We start from the raw sequence: 13,202 nt of genomic DNA, 5'->3' as shown, positions 1-13,202 counted from the left end.
ATTAATCGTTCGTTTTCAGTTGTTACTAAAATGCCGTTAAGCTCTGACTCACGATGATGTTTGAAATATTTACTTGATTGACATTAATTTCAGTATACAGTATGAACACAAACTTGAATTCAAGTTACTTCAATTCAAATAGCTTGACAAATGTGATCAAGTTTTATACTATTCTTCTTTTGTTACTAACAGAAATATGTTTATTAAAAAATATATACAAGTGGTAAAGATATTTTAGAACGTACTTCGGGATTATTTATAAACTGTGTATCATGGACGAATACATATTTATACAGCTACACATTTATTGTCTATCCATTTAAATAAATAATATAAACATAACATTTATTATCTCAATGTGATAATCTAAATTACGCGTATACATTATAAACGTACCTTCCTTGTTTCCTATTTGGGTGACAAAATTAATTAATTTAAAAGATGGATGTACCGTCACTACAAAGTTTTTCGCTTACATTTGTATTCTCTGGTGGTTAAGATGCAATATGATATTAAATTTTTACACATGTTTGAATATTGCGACTGCTGACTTTCTGTATTTCATACGGATATGCCTCTTAATATTATTTTACAATGGAAAGAATATTATAAAATATATATTTTGTTTTTTATTTAGTTACAATCTAAAGTATTTTTAGTCTGTAGATTTGATAAATCCTAAAAATTGCTGAGTTTAAACCGGTTACGTATTAAAACAAATTACATTTATTTGTTTCTGTAGATACAGTAGAGTTAGTTAACTATAAAGATCTGAACACATCTGCATTAAAGCTTTAAGTTTGATTAAAAAGCTGAATTGTGTCTAATGTAACATACAGTAAGTACAGTACATCATAATAATGCATATCGCGTTAAAGTGAGAGAATGTGTCTTACTTCATCTGCTTTTTACCCCTTCTTCTAATCAAATTTAATAAAAGATTAAAAATCGTTGTGAGAAAAGTCGTGTATTACGCAAATTACTGTAGAATCTCGGCACAGACACAACGTTTGGCTGATCAGACTGCTACATTAGCTTGTATTTTTTCAACAGACTGCAATATTGAAAAACGTAGGAGAGAAAATCAGAATGCAAAGAGCGTGCTCTTTTAATTATGCTAACCGCTCTGCTTTGATACCGAGTCTGAGATTTCCTATTGAGAATGCGATGCTCAAAATGGACAAAGTGACTAAAGAATCGTATATCGGTGGGATCGTCGCTGTGATAGCCTTTTACGTTTCCAATAAATCCTTTATATAACATTAAAAGAGCATATATGATTTAGTAATATTTTATATGTCTAGTAAAGAAAAATCTTTTTTTATTGTTACATAATTCATTTTTTTATGTGAATTTCTTTTTCGCGGAAGTTTTTTGCTAGTTTTTGGCGATACCGCAAAAGAATTTAACAAATCTATCTGTCCCTCATCACTGCCACACTATTGCCCTGGACAGATATATCTGCCCTTGACTGTTGAGTGGTTAACTCTTCTGTGTTCACAATGTTTTATAGTTCCTATTTTCTATGGTATACATACCATAATAGAATAGTTAATTTCATCTGGTGCTTTTCCATTTTTGTATATACTAGCTGGGGTATCCGGCTTTGCTCAGGGAGTTGATATGAGATTGTGTGGTAGTTGGAATAAAAGGATAAACTTTAAAATATGAAGTAAAAAAAATTATTGAAACATATTCTAATTATTTACAATACTAGTTTATAAACAACATTTTGCTTAAAATCTTTTACAAATAGGCGAAGGCATATAACTCACTGACTCATTGAACTCAACAGTGGTTTTTGCAACGTAGCCACTACTGAAAACGAACTCATCGACCAAATTTATCCAAACATTGTTTATAACTATACCAATCTGGAGTGACTATTTCAAAGGGCAATTTTGGCAAGTAAAAATAATATTGTCGACGATATCAACTTTAATATTCGAAAGAAAATTCCTGGTAATATTCAAAAGAAAATTCAAAACAGGCAAGAGCGCCTCCTCTTTTAAGTTTGGGCATTGTATAAAATATAAATCAAATCAACTTTTTATTAACAAATACACTAAGTACAATTTACACAGTTTTCACGCTTTATTTTCGATTTATATTCAGTCACTGTATCACTTTGACTACTCACACTTCACTGTTTGTTTTTATTCACTCACTGCACTACTTTGGAATTTTCACTTCTTTTTCGGTTCTTCCCTTTGTCACTGATAAGAAACTGAGAATCGAACCCACGACTGATCTTGCTTTATGTATACGTTGGATAGAGACTTCGCCGTCTATACCCTTATTATTTATAAAAACCCTCCACTCTCGATTTCCTTGAATTAGGAAATCCATTCTTCTAGACAAACAGAGGGTTATTCATAAGAATAGTTTGCAGATTAAATGGTGCAAGAGTAATAATTACTCGGTATCCCCGGCTAACCCCTCACAGCTGGATCTGGCTTTTCATCTGCTGTAACGTTTTTTTTTTTTTTTGGGACCCGCAAACTTCATATCATTGTTATCTATAACTTTTGGTACAGCTTTAAAATACTCTTCTGTTTTCTTTTGTGAACTCAATCTCTTTCAATTTTCGAGATCGGTTTGTAATTTTATAAATGTTGCAAAAATTCTCTGTAATAAAGATTTTTCTTGTGAATGAAATATATTTTACAGATAAGAACAGTTTGTTTACAACAGACGAAAATACTATGAAATTGATTTAATGTAATTATTCGTCCACAAGTGTTGTTACCCGTTTCATTCACTGGTTTCGAAATGAGTGATTATCATCTTGTATCTGAATTTGTTTCTTAATCCACGTTAAGACATGAGACAAATCATACTAAGGCCATGTTTTTTAAGGCGTATCTTTTTTCTTTTAACTCTTTCCGCCCTGTGGGCACTAAGAGGGCCTGTTTTTGAAAGCTCATTATGGGTTCGGCCAGACATATCCGAACGGACCACTCCCCCGAAAAATTTCTGGGAATTCATCGACCCGTTCGGATTTGAACCCAGGTCCCCCAGAGCAGTAGGCTGCCACCTTGAACGCTCGGCCATCCGGCCGCTAATGTTTTCGTCTCATAAATTACTACTGATGTTTTTAATTTTTAGTAGTTTTGGTAGAAATATTATGATTTAAAAAGATTAAAAAATAATTCTTTTATTTTTAAATCGCTGCATATCGTTTACTATTTTAGAACTATCAAAATCTTGACTCTATCATTTTGTATAGTTTTGTCCTAAACACAACGATAAAAAAAATTAATAAAAATATTTTATATCTGATAAAAAAAAACAATACACTGAGTACATCGATTAATAATTCGTTAACTCTCAGTATTATAGAGAAACAATAAAATAATTGTGCAATTGTTAAGAGCAACGTTACAGTTTCCTATTCAGAAACGTTTTGTCTTGGTGTGACAAAAAGAACCTGAACAAAATGCATTTAAAAAATTCTAATTTTTATCGGAGAGAACTCATTCTCTGTGGATACAATCTGAAAAACAATATCCACATTATTGAGATCTGGAGTCGAAGTTTGAAAAACGCACCATTTCGATGCAGATACTGCAACAGAACTTTTGATACGAGAGAAGAGTTACGAAAGCACATTAATGAGGTGCATGTAAATCCACGTAACGAAACTAGTTCAGGTAAATCATTGAAACGCGAAGACTTCAGAACATACGGAGAATTCTTTATCTTGTACCAAGACAAAATTTTGCATGATTTATTTTTCGAGGTATGTACTGAAAAATTAATTTTATTATGTTTTCAATTTTTCTTTTATTACTACCATCAACTCTAGAATTATCGGGTTATGGTATTCACGGAATCTCAAAGTAATTTCAAAATTATTTCAGAATAACTGTGTGCAATAATATACATTTGTTTTTATATTTCGTATGCGATCTAAACAATGTAAAAAGTATAGCATATTATTTACCACGTCACCAGCCAGAGTAATGCTAAAATAAAAGTTCAGTATATTATTTTAACAGTTTAAAAATATAATTACTGTCTCACAGTTATTTTCTCTTACGTAGTAAAAATACTCGTCTTGAATATAATGAAAATATTCATAGCCATTTAGTAAATGTCAGATTTAATTAAATTATTTCTTTGATTTTAACAGTTTATGTTATTTAAGTATAAAATTACATCTTTTAAATATAACTATGCAATGTGTAAGAATCTCTGGTTTTAAATTGGAAATCAGCATAACGATGTTGTTCTTTACTTCGTTGCTTTATGACATTCTTTATATTTGTTTGGCAATTTAAAATATATATTTACCTAATTCGTCATAGCCAAATTATGGTCACATTTTAAAATATTATCGTGTTTAATTTTAGGAGAATTGTCATCATTTTCACATTACGATCATGGAAGTGTTTGTTAGACCTGGGAAGATAGTTTTCCATTTTCACTCGATTTTATTTTTACAATACATTTAGTTGTACTAGATATTTTTTTATTTTTAAGTTCATTTCATATTATTATGCCAATACGAAAGAAAAAACGTGTTCAGGAGAATCAACGAATTACAGCCAAAAACTAAAATATTGGCGCGAATACTCACGGAGGACACAGTTCTAATCCTCCTAGATTACATATCGAATTGCTTCTGTTGATATTAACGAAAGAAACTACAACTAGCACAAAATATAAAATATTAACATACGAGCAATTCAAACAACAATATTAATATATCGCTGTTCGAGACAAAAATACAGCCTTAATAAAAATATATATACTGAGAAAAAATAACGATAAATTACATTTATAACTTCTTCAATTATAAAGCGAATTTTTATACACTTAAGAGAGCAAATACGTCGTTTCGCGACAACAACAAAAATTGGATAAATTATATTGAAAAAGCAATTTATGTGATATCCAACATAATTAGTTAAAGATGTAGCTAATACAACTCATGTAATAAATTGGATTAACGTAATCAGTAATATAAGGTTATACACTTTGAAATATTTCTTTATTGTCTTTTGCATAATTTTATTCAAAACGAATATAACTTGATGGAAGAGGTGACAACAAACATTTTCCACGACTTTCACTGTTAGAAGAGAAAAAAATTTTTTTTTTTACATAAAATATACAATGGAATATTGCAGAGTTCTAAGTTTGTTCTCCGATTAATTTCTTTCTATACAAAGATTAAAAAACGTTCACATACGAGATGATAATCACTCATTTCAAAACGAGTGAATGAAACAGTACAGATAACAACACCTGTGAACGAATAAGACATTTCAAAATACTGGAATACTTACAGGAAAAAATTTCTATTGCAATCTTAGCTATTCGAGATTGCGTTTACTTCAGTTTCAAACAGCTAATATTCGAATAGAAAGTTCTCTCTGGAGGCAACCTAATTGTAGTTCGCTCATGTGTAGCATTGCCTTATTATTTTAATTGAATTTAATAGTATTTTCGTCTTTAGTAAACAAACTGTTTTTATATGTAAAATATATTTCATTCACAAATAAAATCTTTATTACAGAAAATTTTTGCAATATTTACAAAATTACAAACCGATTTCGAAAATTCCAAGAGATTGAGTTCACAAAACAAAACAGAAGAGTATTTTAAAGCTGTATCAAAAGTTATAGATAACAATGATATGAAGGTTGAGGGTCCCGAGAAAAAAGAGAACATTAAAGCAGATGAAAAGCCAGATTCAGCAGAAAGCCGTCATGAATTCCCTCCGGAGAGGGTAGATAGCAAACCTGAGATGGGCAAAATTTAAGCTAATTAGAAATTCTGAAACGTTACTTATATTTACAAAATTTTTATTATTGAAGTGCTGTCAACACGTCCTTTACTTTTCTTCCGTTTACATAATTAACTTTAAATTTGGTGAAACATTTTTAAAATTCTAAATTATAAAAATTGTAACTTTGACATTTACCTATAACAATAAAATTGTTTCAATTTTAATTTTTTTATTTTCTAATTCTATCATTAATTTCCTATAATTACAAACATATCGGTATAGTATGAAAGTATCGGTACAAGTAATTAATCTGAATATTAAAGTAACGATTAAAAAAAAATAATAATAGTATAACGTTTACACCAGGGGTGTCCAACCCGCGGCCCGCGGGCCGCATGCGGCCCAAGGCAAGTTCTAATGCGGCCCAATAAACGTGTAAACAAAACCGACAAATGTTTAAATTCTTTCATAATTTATTTATTTCAACGGCATAAACTCAAAAAATAAGTTTTACAAGCCATAAATCTTTATTTATATTTTATTTTTGAGTGGAAAGGAAATATTTTCAAATACTTGGAGATGTGTGAATGAAGAAAGATTATTAAATAAAGCTGGAGTTGTGACTCAAAGGATTATAGACCCAAATTTGGGGAAAGGACAGAAAGAGAGAAAGGACAGAAAAGAGAGAAAGGACAAAAGATAAAAAGTAGTGAGAAAGGTTAAATAGATCTTCTGTTATGCAAATATTGACCCTTAATTCTCCAACCTTTCTCACTTCTTTACCTTTTGTTCTTTCTCTCCTTTCCCCGCATTTTGGTCTATAATCCTTTGAATCCCAACTCCAGCTTTATTTAGTATTCATTCCAGCATTGCAAGATTTGGCTACTTTGTGCCAAATTTGGCTACTTTTTTTGTTTGCCGTAAAAAATATAATTTGGTGCTTTGGCTACTTTTTCGGCTACATATTATTTGTAAATATATTAGTCAAATAAAAATGCACTTTAAAATGGTGTTTCATCGCTTTTTATTAATTAAAGACCCAAATTAAACAAATATTTGTTTTTTTCAAATAAATTTTCGTTTGTCTCTTTTATAATAAATGAATTTATCTATTTCTAAGTAAACGTTGAAAGTGTCTGTAGAAGTAATTTTTTAAAATATTCTTTTTCGTGATAAAGTTTTAATACTTATTACTATAATCTAGATATATTAATCCTTAAATATTAATATACTTGTATATTTAAGGATTGCGCCATAAGTATGTATAATATATTAATACTTGTGGCCCAAAACTCCTTGACTTCGTTCAATGTGGCCCAGAGAAACAAAAAGGTTGGACACCCCTGGTTTAGACCTATCTACCTAATGATGTATTATAATCTAATTAGGAAAGAAAACTAGACAAAGATTATACTTTCTGCCTGGATGGGTCAGTTTTACCGGAGGTGTTGNTTAAATATTTTTATATATTTCAATTTTAAAAATGTTCGAACTGTTTTAAATTCGAATTTGTTATTGCGTATTGGTTCGATTATAGAACGATTGTAAACGTTTCAGAAAATTGATCAAATTGAAAATAGTTCGTTTGATTTTCGGCAATTCTCTTCAGCGGTAGGTGTTATATAACAATTACTATGGTTATTGAAATATTGGATGTAAATGGGGTTTGCTTGCAAAACCTCCGCTGACGAAGTCGCGGGTAACAGCTAGTCCTTAAATATACTTGCATATTAGGCCATAAGTATATATAGTTGTGGCCCAAAACTCCTTAACTTCTTTCAATGCGGCCCAGAGAAACAAAAAGGTTGGACACCCCTGGTTTACACCTTTCATAAAACAATGTTTTATAAATAAAACAATTCGTTACACTTCTAACATACTTATGTATATAAAAAGAAATATCTTTAACATAGAATACATCAAAATTAAAACAAGAACCAGTAGAATCACTGATATAAATAAAAATAGAAGCGGACTAAAATGGAAGTTTATGTTAAACGGCTACCCCAACAGAATAATTAAAAGCTAGGAAAAAAAGCTAAACGATAAGAAATATGAAAGAATAAAAACAAACGACATCAGATATATTAACTTTCCGTATATATGAGGTCTATACAAAAAAATAGATTAAGAATTGAGAAAAACAAGCGTAAAACTTGCACCAAATTATGAAAAACTAGCTGCAAGTACCTTCTTCTCAGGGTTTTGACCTGTTCGTACATTTATGTGTAATATAGATTTTTAATATATATAAAAGACTGTTTCTCTTCCTCTAGATAATCTTTCTCTGATTCGATGTGTTTCCCTATAATTTTCAAGTTGCTCTTCTGTCTGCTGATTTCTGTCTCGTTGATAATTTTCTCGTAGCCATCTTAGACATACTTCTATTTCTTCCGTGGTTTCATTTCACCGCGTCATCTTTTGCCTTTGAGATATGATTCGAGACCGCAAAATTTCTTTCTTACGCTTTGGCATTGTTTTGTATATTTTACTTTTCACGCTTAACTATTCACTTTTCACTTTCTATTTTTTTCTGTTATCCGTACACTTTTACTTATGAAAAGTCAACTGAAGCATGTGCATCACACGTCTCCAAAAGTCATCCCCCACTACTCACACATAACGGTCCTCGACTATTCCTAAACATTTAAGATTAAGATTCAATTATAGCCAATCTAACCCGTTTTCACAAAATGAAAGAATTAGGTCCCCCGTTTCAAGACTAATTAGAGAATTTTTACATGGGTCTAAAAATATATTCGATTTTCCGCAAAAACGCAAAACACCGCATCTGCAAATCGCGTACCGCACCGCATCTCCTGTAAATCTTGCACGTCGCTTTCTCTTAACACTTCAGTCGTTACTTAAGAACCTCTCCCCGCGGGGAAAATTTCGAAAAATCCCTTCTTAGTGTACGTTCTCATGACTCACCCTAACTGTGTACCAAATTTCAACGTATATCTTTTAACTGTTTGGACTCCGCGATTCTTATTATTATTCGGAGTGGCTATTTCAAAGGGCCATTTTGGCAACTAAAAATAATATTGTCGACGATATCAACTTTAATATTCGAAAGAAAATTTAAAACTGGCAAGTGCTTTTCCTCTTTTATGTTTGGGCATTGTATAAAATATAAATCAAATCAACGTTTTATAAACAAATACACTAAGTACAATTTACACAGTTTTCACACTTTATTTTCGATTTATATTCAGTCACTGTAATACTTTGACTACTGACACTTCACTGTTTGTTTTTTTCACTCACTGCGCTACTTGGGAATTTTCACTTTTTTCGGTTCTTCCCTTCGTCACTGATAAGAAACTGACGTTCGAACCCACGACAGACCTTGCTTTATATACTGCCATCAATGGGTAGTCCCAACCATACAAAATAGGCTTCGAAAGGTCCACAATGTTTCAGAACATCCCACAACATTCGAGAGAGTTCTGGAATGTTCCACAATGATCTGGGATGTTGCGCGATGTTCCCGAACGTTCCAGAACATCCTGGAACCTTCTGGAATGTTGGTGCATTCGAAAACTCTCGAATGTACTGGATGGTTCTAGAATTTTCCAGAGGGCGAAAATTCCAGCCTTATATCTTCAACAGCACGCCCTTCAGGTAAAAATGGAAACATTCTTTATGGACGGGGTGTAGAACGCTTGATCGTACCGAGATTTGTTTTTGAGTTTTAGCGGCACGCACATTGTACACTTACCTTTATTATACATATTGATGATAATTATTTTAAGATTTCTGCTGATGCATCTAATTCTTTGTCACCTATATTTTTTATATGTTCAATGGGAATTCAATCTGGTCCAGTTGCCTTACCTTCGTTCAAGTTTATAATTGCATGTTTCACTTTTTCTACCATGATGTCTGGGCCTTCTTCATCTATTTCAGGTTCTTCAAAATACCTTTGGTCTTAATAAAGTTTTCAATATGTTTCTCCCATTACTTTTCATTTCTATGAAATTTGTTGGTTTTTTTCATTTTACACTTCTTAGTGGAAATTTTCCTGTTAGTTCTTTAATCTTTTTATGTAGGTCTTTCGAGTTATGGTCTCTTTCCAATAATTCCATATCCTTGCATTTAATTTTTAGCTAGTTTTCTTTTGCTCTTACAATTTGTTTCTGTATTTTTCTGTGTATATTCATATACATTTGTTGATTTTTATTTTTATACTTCTTTCTTTCATCTATACCATTCCTCAGCAACAGACTAGACACATGCAGGCAGAAACTGCGGTTTCCTCAGTGTCCAACAGCTAAAATTCCAATAGAAAGTTGTAAGATTTCATTTGCCAATTGAAAGAGTTGTAAGATTTCATTTGCCATCCATGGCTTATTCTTTTCAATTTTTTTTATTGTTAATTGTTTTTTCTGCTGCATTAACAATTGCTGATTTCAGTATTTGCCATTGAACCTCCAGATTTGTCATGTGGTTGCTGTCTTCATGTTGTTTCAGTTTGTTCTTGATTATTTCTTGATATTTTGATGTAACAAAGGCGTTTTTCAGTGTCTCCGTGTTTAAAATTTGTTTGGGGCATTTTTTCTTAGTTATTTTTAGTTTTAAATGTAGGTTTGGTACCAGCAAGTTGTGATCACAGCCACAATCTGCACCAGGGTAAGTTTTGGTTTTAGTGATCATAGTCTTAATTGGTCAAAATATAGTCTATTTGATTTATGATTATGTTTATAGAGTTATTAGAAGGAGTTTTCCATGTATATAGTCTTCTTCTTGGTTGATCACACCAGGTATTTTCTATTGTTAAGTTGTATTTACTACATTTCTACATTTTACTACATTTCATTTTTTTATCTTAGACCAAATGGCCCTACAATCTCCGAATCGCTACCCTTGCCAACTTTTGCATTTAAATCTCCCATTATAATGGTAATTTCTTGTGACTTAGTGGTTTGCAGTGCATTTTCTATTTCTTCGTAAACTTTTTCTGTCTTGGTCATTTGTATCTGTTGTAGGTGCATATACTTGTATTATGTTTAACTTAAAGGGTTTTGTATTGATTTTCACAGCTATTACTCTGTTAGACTGTGCTTTGAACCTTTCCCTAGCATTAGCGAATTTTTCATTCATTATAATGGCCAGTCCTTTATTGTGTGTGTTACCTCCTGAGTGTCAAATTGTGTGGTTTACAACTTTCATTTTGCATGAATTACTCCATCTCACTTCGTTAATTCCAAGAATGTCCAGGTTGAATTCTCTCAACTTTTTTATGGCATTATGTAAATTCTCTATTTGATATTAGCTCTTCACATTCCAAGTACAAATATTGGTCTTTCCGTAGATTATTAGTACCCCCTTACCATTGAAGGTCTGATGAAGACTGCAAGCCAAGGTTTGATTTGTAGAATGCATAGTATTTGTAGGTAGACTTGGGAAAATAATATTGTGGTTTCCCTTTGCCTTCTGCATCACAGTGCAACAATCTTCCAATCACTATGATCTGACTTGTAGTTATCTGGACATGAGTCATTCCGTTAGCATTTGATTTTTGCCTCAGGACAATATCGAAAAAGCTGTTTCCCTCTATCGGAGTTTTCCTTCTCCTAGGTATCTCTCTTACAAGTTAGTCTGGGTCCTACCCCACGAAGACCTGTCCAGCATTGGAGGCCATGCCAATAGCTAAACTACCCCCGGCGTAGTTCTCGGGGTTCTTGAAGCACACAAGCCATTCCACCACATCAAGGTAGATCCTTAGATCTTATAATTTGGTAAGGTACTGCATATTTATAAATAGATTTTGTTTGATTTATACTTTTCATTATATTTCATTCGAGTTTAAGTCTTAAAAAAGCATTATTTTGTGTTATGTATAAATATATTTTCAAACTAAACAATAACAAGATTTTTGAAGTAAGAGTATATTGTTCCTTTCATGTGAAAAATTTCATGAAACATTTTGCATTTCACTTAAATTTTAGATTTCATTTATAAAACATTTTTTAGATGTCTCTTGTTTATTACCGAAACTCTCATTCCATAGAGATATGTTAATAAATATTGCAAATTAACGATGGAACTAAAAAGTAAAAAAATTAAAATTAAAGCGATTTTTATTACTATGGGTAAATGTCATTTTTACAACTTTTATAATTTTGAATTTAAGAAATGTTTAACCAAATTTAGCATAAATTATATAAATGCACCAAAAGTAAATGAGTGTATTTGTATTAGAAAATTTTGCAACTAAAAATAACGTTTCAGAATTTATAATTAGTCTGAAACTTTGCCCATTCCAGATTTTATATCTACACTTTCAAGAGTGAATGTTTGAGGACCTTCTGCTGTATCTTGTTTTTCGTTAGCTTTAATGTTCTTCTTTTCGGAGTCTTCCACTCGTAATTCATCTTTATCTTCAATTTTTAGTATAGCTTTAAAATACTTTTTTGTTTTATTTTCTAAACTCGATCTCTCAGAATTATCGAAATCAGCTTGTAATTTTTTAAATGTTGCAAAAATTTCCTGTAATAGAAAATTTATTCATGAATCAAATATATTTTAATCTTAAAAACAATTGCTATACTAAAGACGAAAATGTTATTAAATTAAATTAATGTAATAAGGTAATGCTACACATAAAAGATATACAATTGGAGTGCCTCCAGGGAGAACTTTCTATTGGAATTTTAGCTGTTGGACACTGAGGAAACCGCAGTTTCTGCCTGCATGTGTCTAGTCTGTTGCTGAGGAATAGTTTCCATCGATAAACTACAAGAATTACACTAGTGTTCTGTGATATTTGTTATTTGCCCGTAGATGTTATTTATTCATTAGTGGTTTTGAAATGAGTGATTATTATCTTTTATGTGAACAGTTTTTACTTTGTATTTTATTTCATGTTTTCTCATTATTTTGTTTCTTAACAGAAATAAAATAATGAGGAAACAATATTGAAAATCTGCAATATTCTATTTGAATATTTTATACTAGCAGACCCCGCCACGCCTTGTTGTAGCTCAAAATGTATCTATTATAAATGTATAACACTTTTCCCGTGGGGGAAAATTTTTCGAAAAATTTTTTCTTAGTGTACATTCTCTTGACGTACCCTATTAAAACGCAATCAAAAACGCAAAAACCCGCATCTAAAATAGTATAATAGAAGCCAAGTTCTTCACAGTAAGCCTTAATCCTGTCNTAGCTCTTCACATTCCAAGTACAAATATTGGTCTTTCCGTAGATTATTAGTACCCCCTTACCATTGAAGGTCTGATGAAGACTGCAAGCCAAGGTTTGATTTGTAGAATGCATAGTATTTGTAGGTAGACTTGGGAAAATAATATTGTGGTTTCCCTTTGCCTTCTGCATCACAGTGCAACAATCTTCCAATCACTATGATCTGACTTGTAGTTATCTGGACATGAGTCATTCCGTTAGCATTTGATTTTTGCCTCAGGACAATATCGAAAAAGCTGTTTCCCTCTATCGGAGTTTT

General features: G+C 31.5%; 1 protein-coding gene across 1 annotated transcript; it reads left to right on the top strand.

The window, feature by feature from the left end:
• The first annotated feature begins 3,327 nt into the window (after window positions 1-3,327).
• Window positions 3,328-5,927, top strand: LOC111612603. The gene is made up of 2 exons (XM_023353833.1): window positions 3,328-3,742; window positions 5,525-5,927. The coding sequence occupies exons 1-2, from the start codon at window positions 3,440-3,442 to the stop codon at window positions 5,768-5,770; spliced, it is 549 nt and encodes a 182-aa protein (XP_023209601.1). The 5' UTR covers window positions 3,328-3,439; the 3' UTR covers window positions 5,771-5,927.
• The last annotated feature ends 7,275 nt before the right edge of the window (window positions 5,928-13,202 follow it).

This window comes from Centruroides sculpturatus, unplaced genomic scaffold (genome assembly GCF_000671375.1).
Source record: "Centruroides sculpturatus isolate CEXI.00-Female unplaced genomic scaffold, Cexi_2.0 scaffold1415, whole genome shotgun sequence".
Taxonomy (NCBI): domain Eukaryota; kingdom Metazoa; phylum Arthropoda; class Arachnida; order Scorpiones; family Buthidae; genus Centruroides; species Centruroides sculpturatus.
This window is presented reverse-complemented; position numbering and strand designations above follow the sequence as displayed.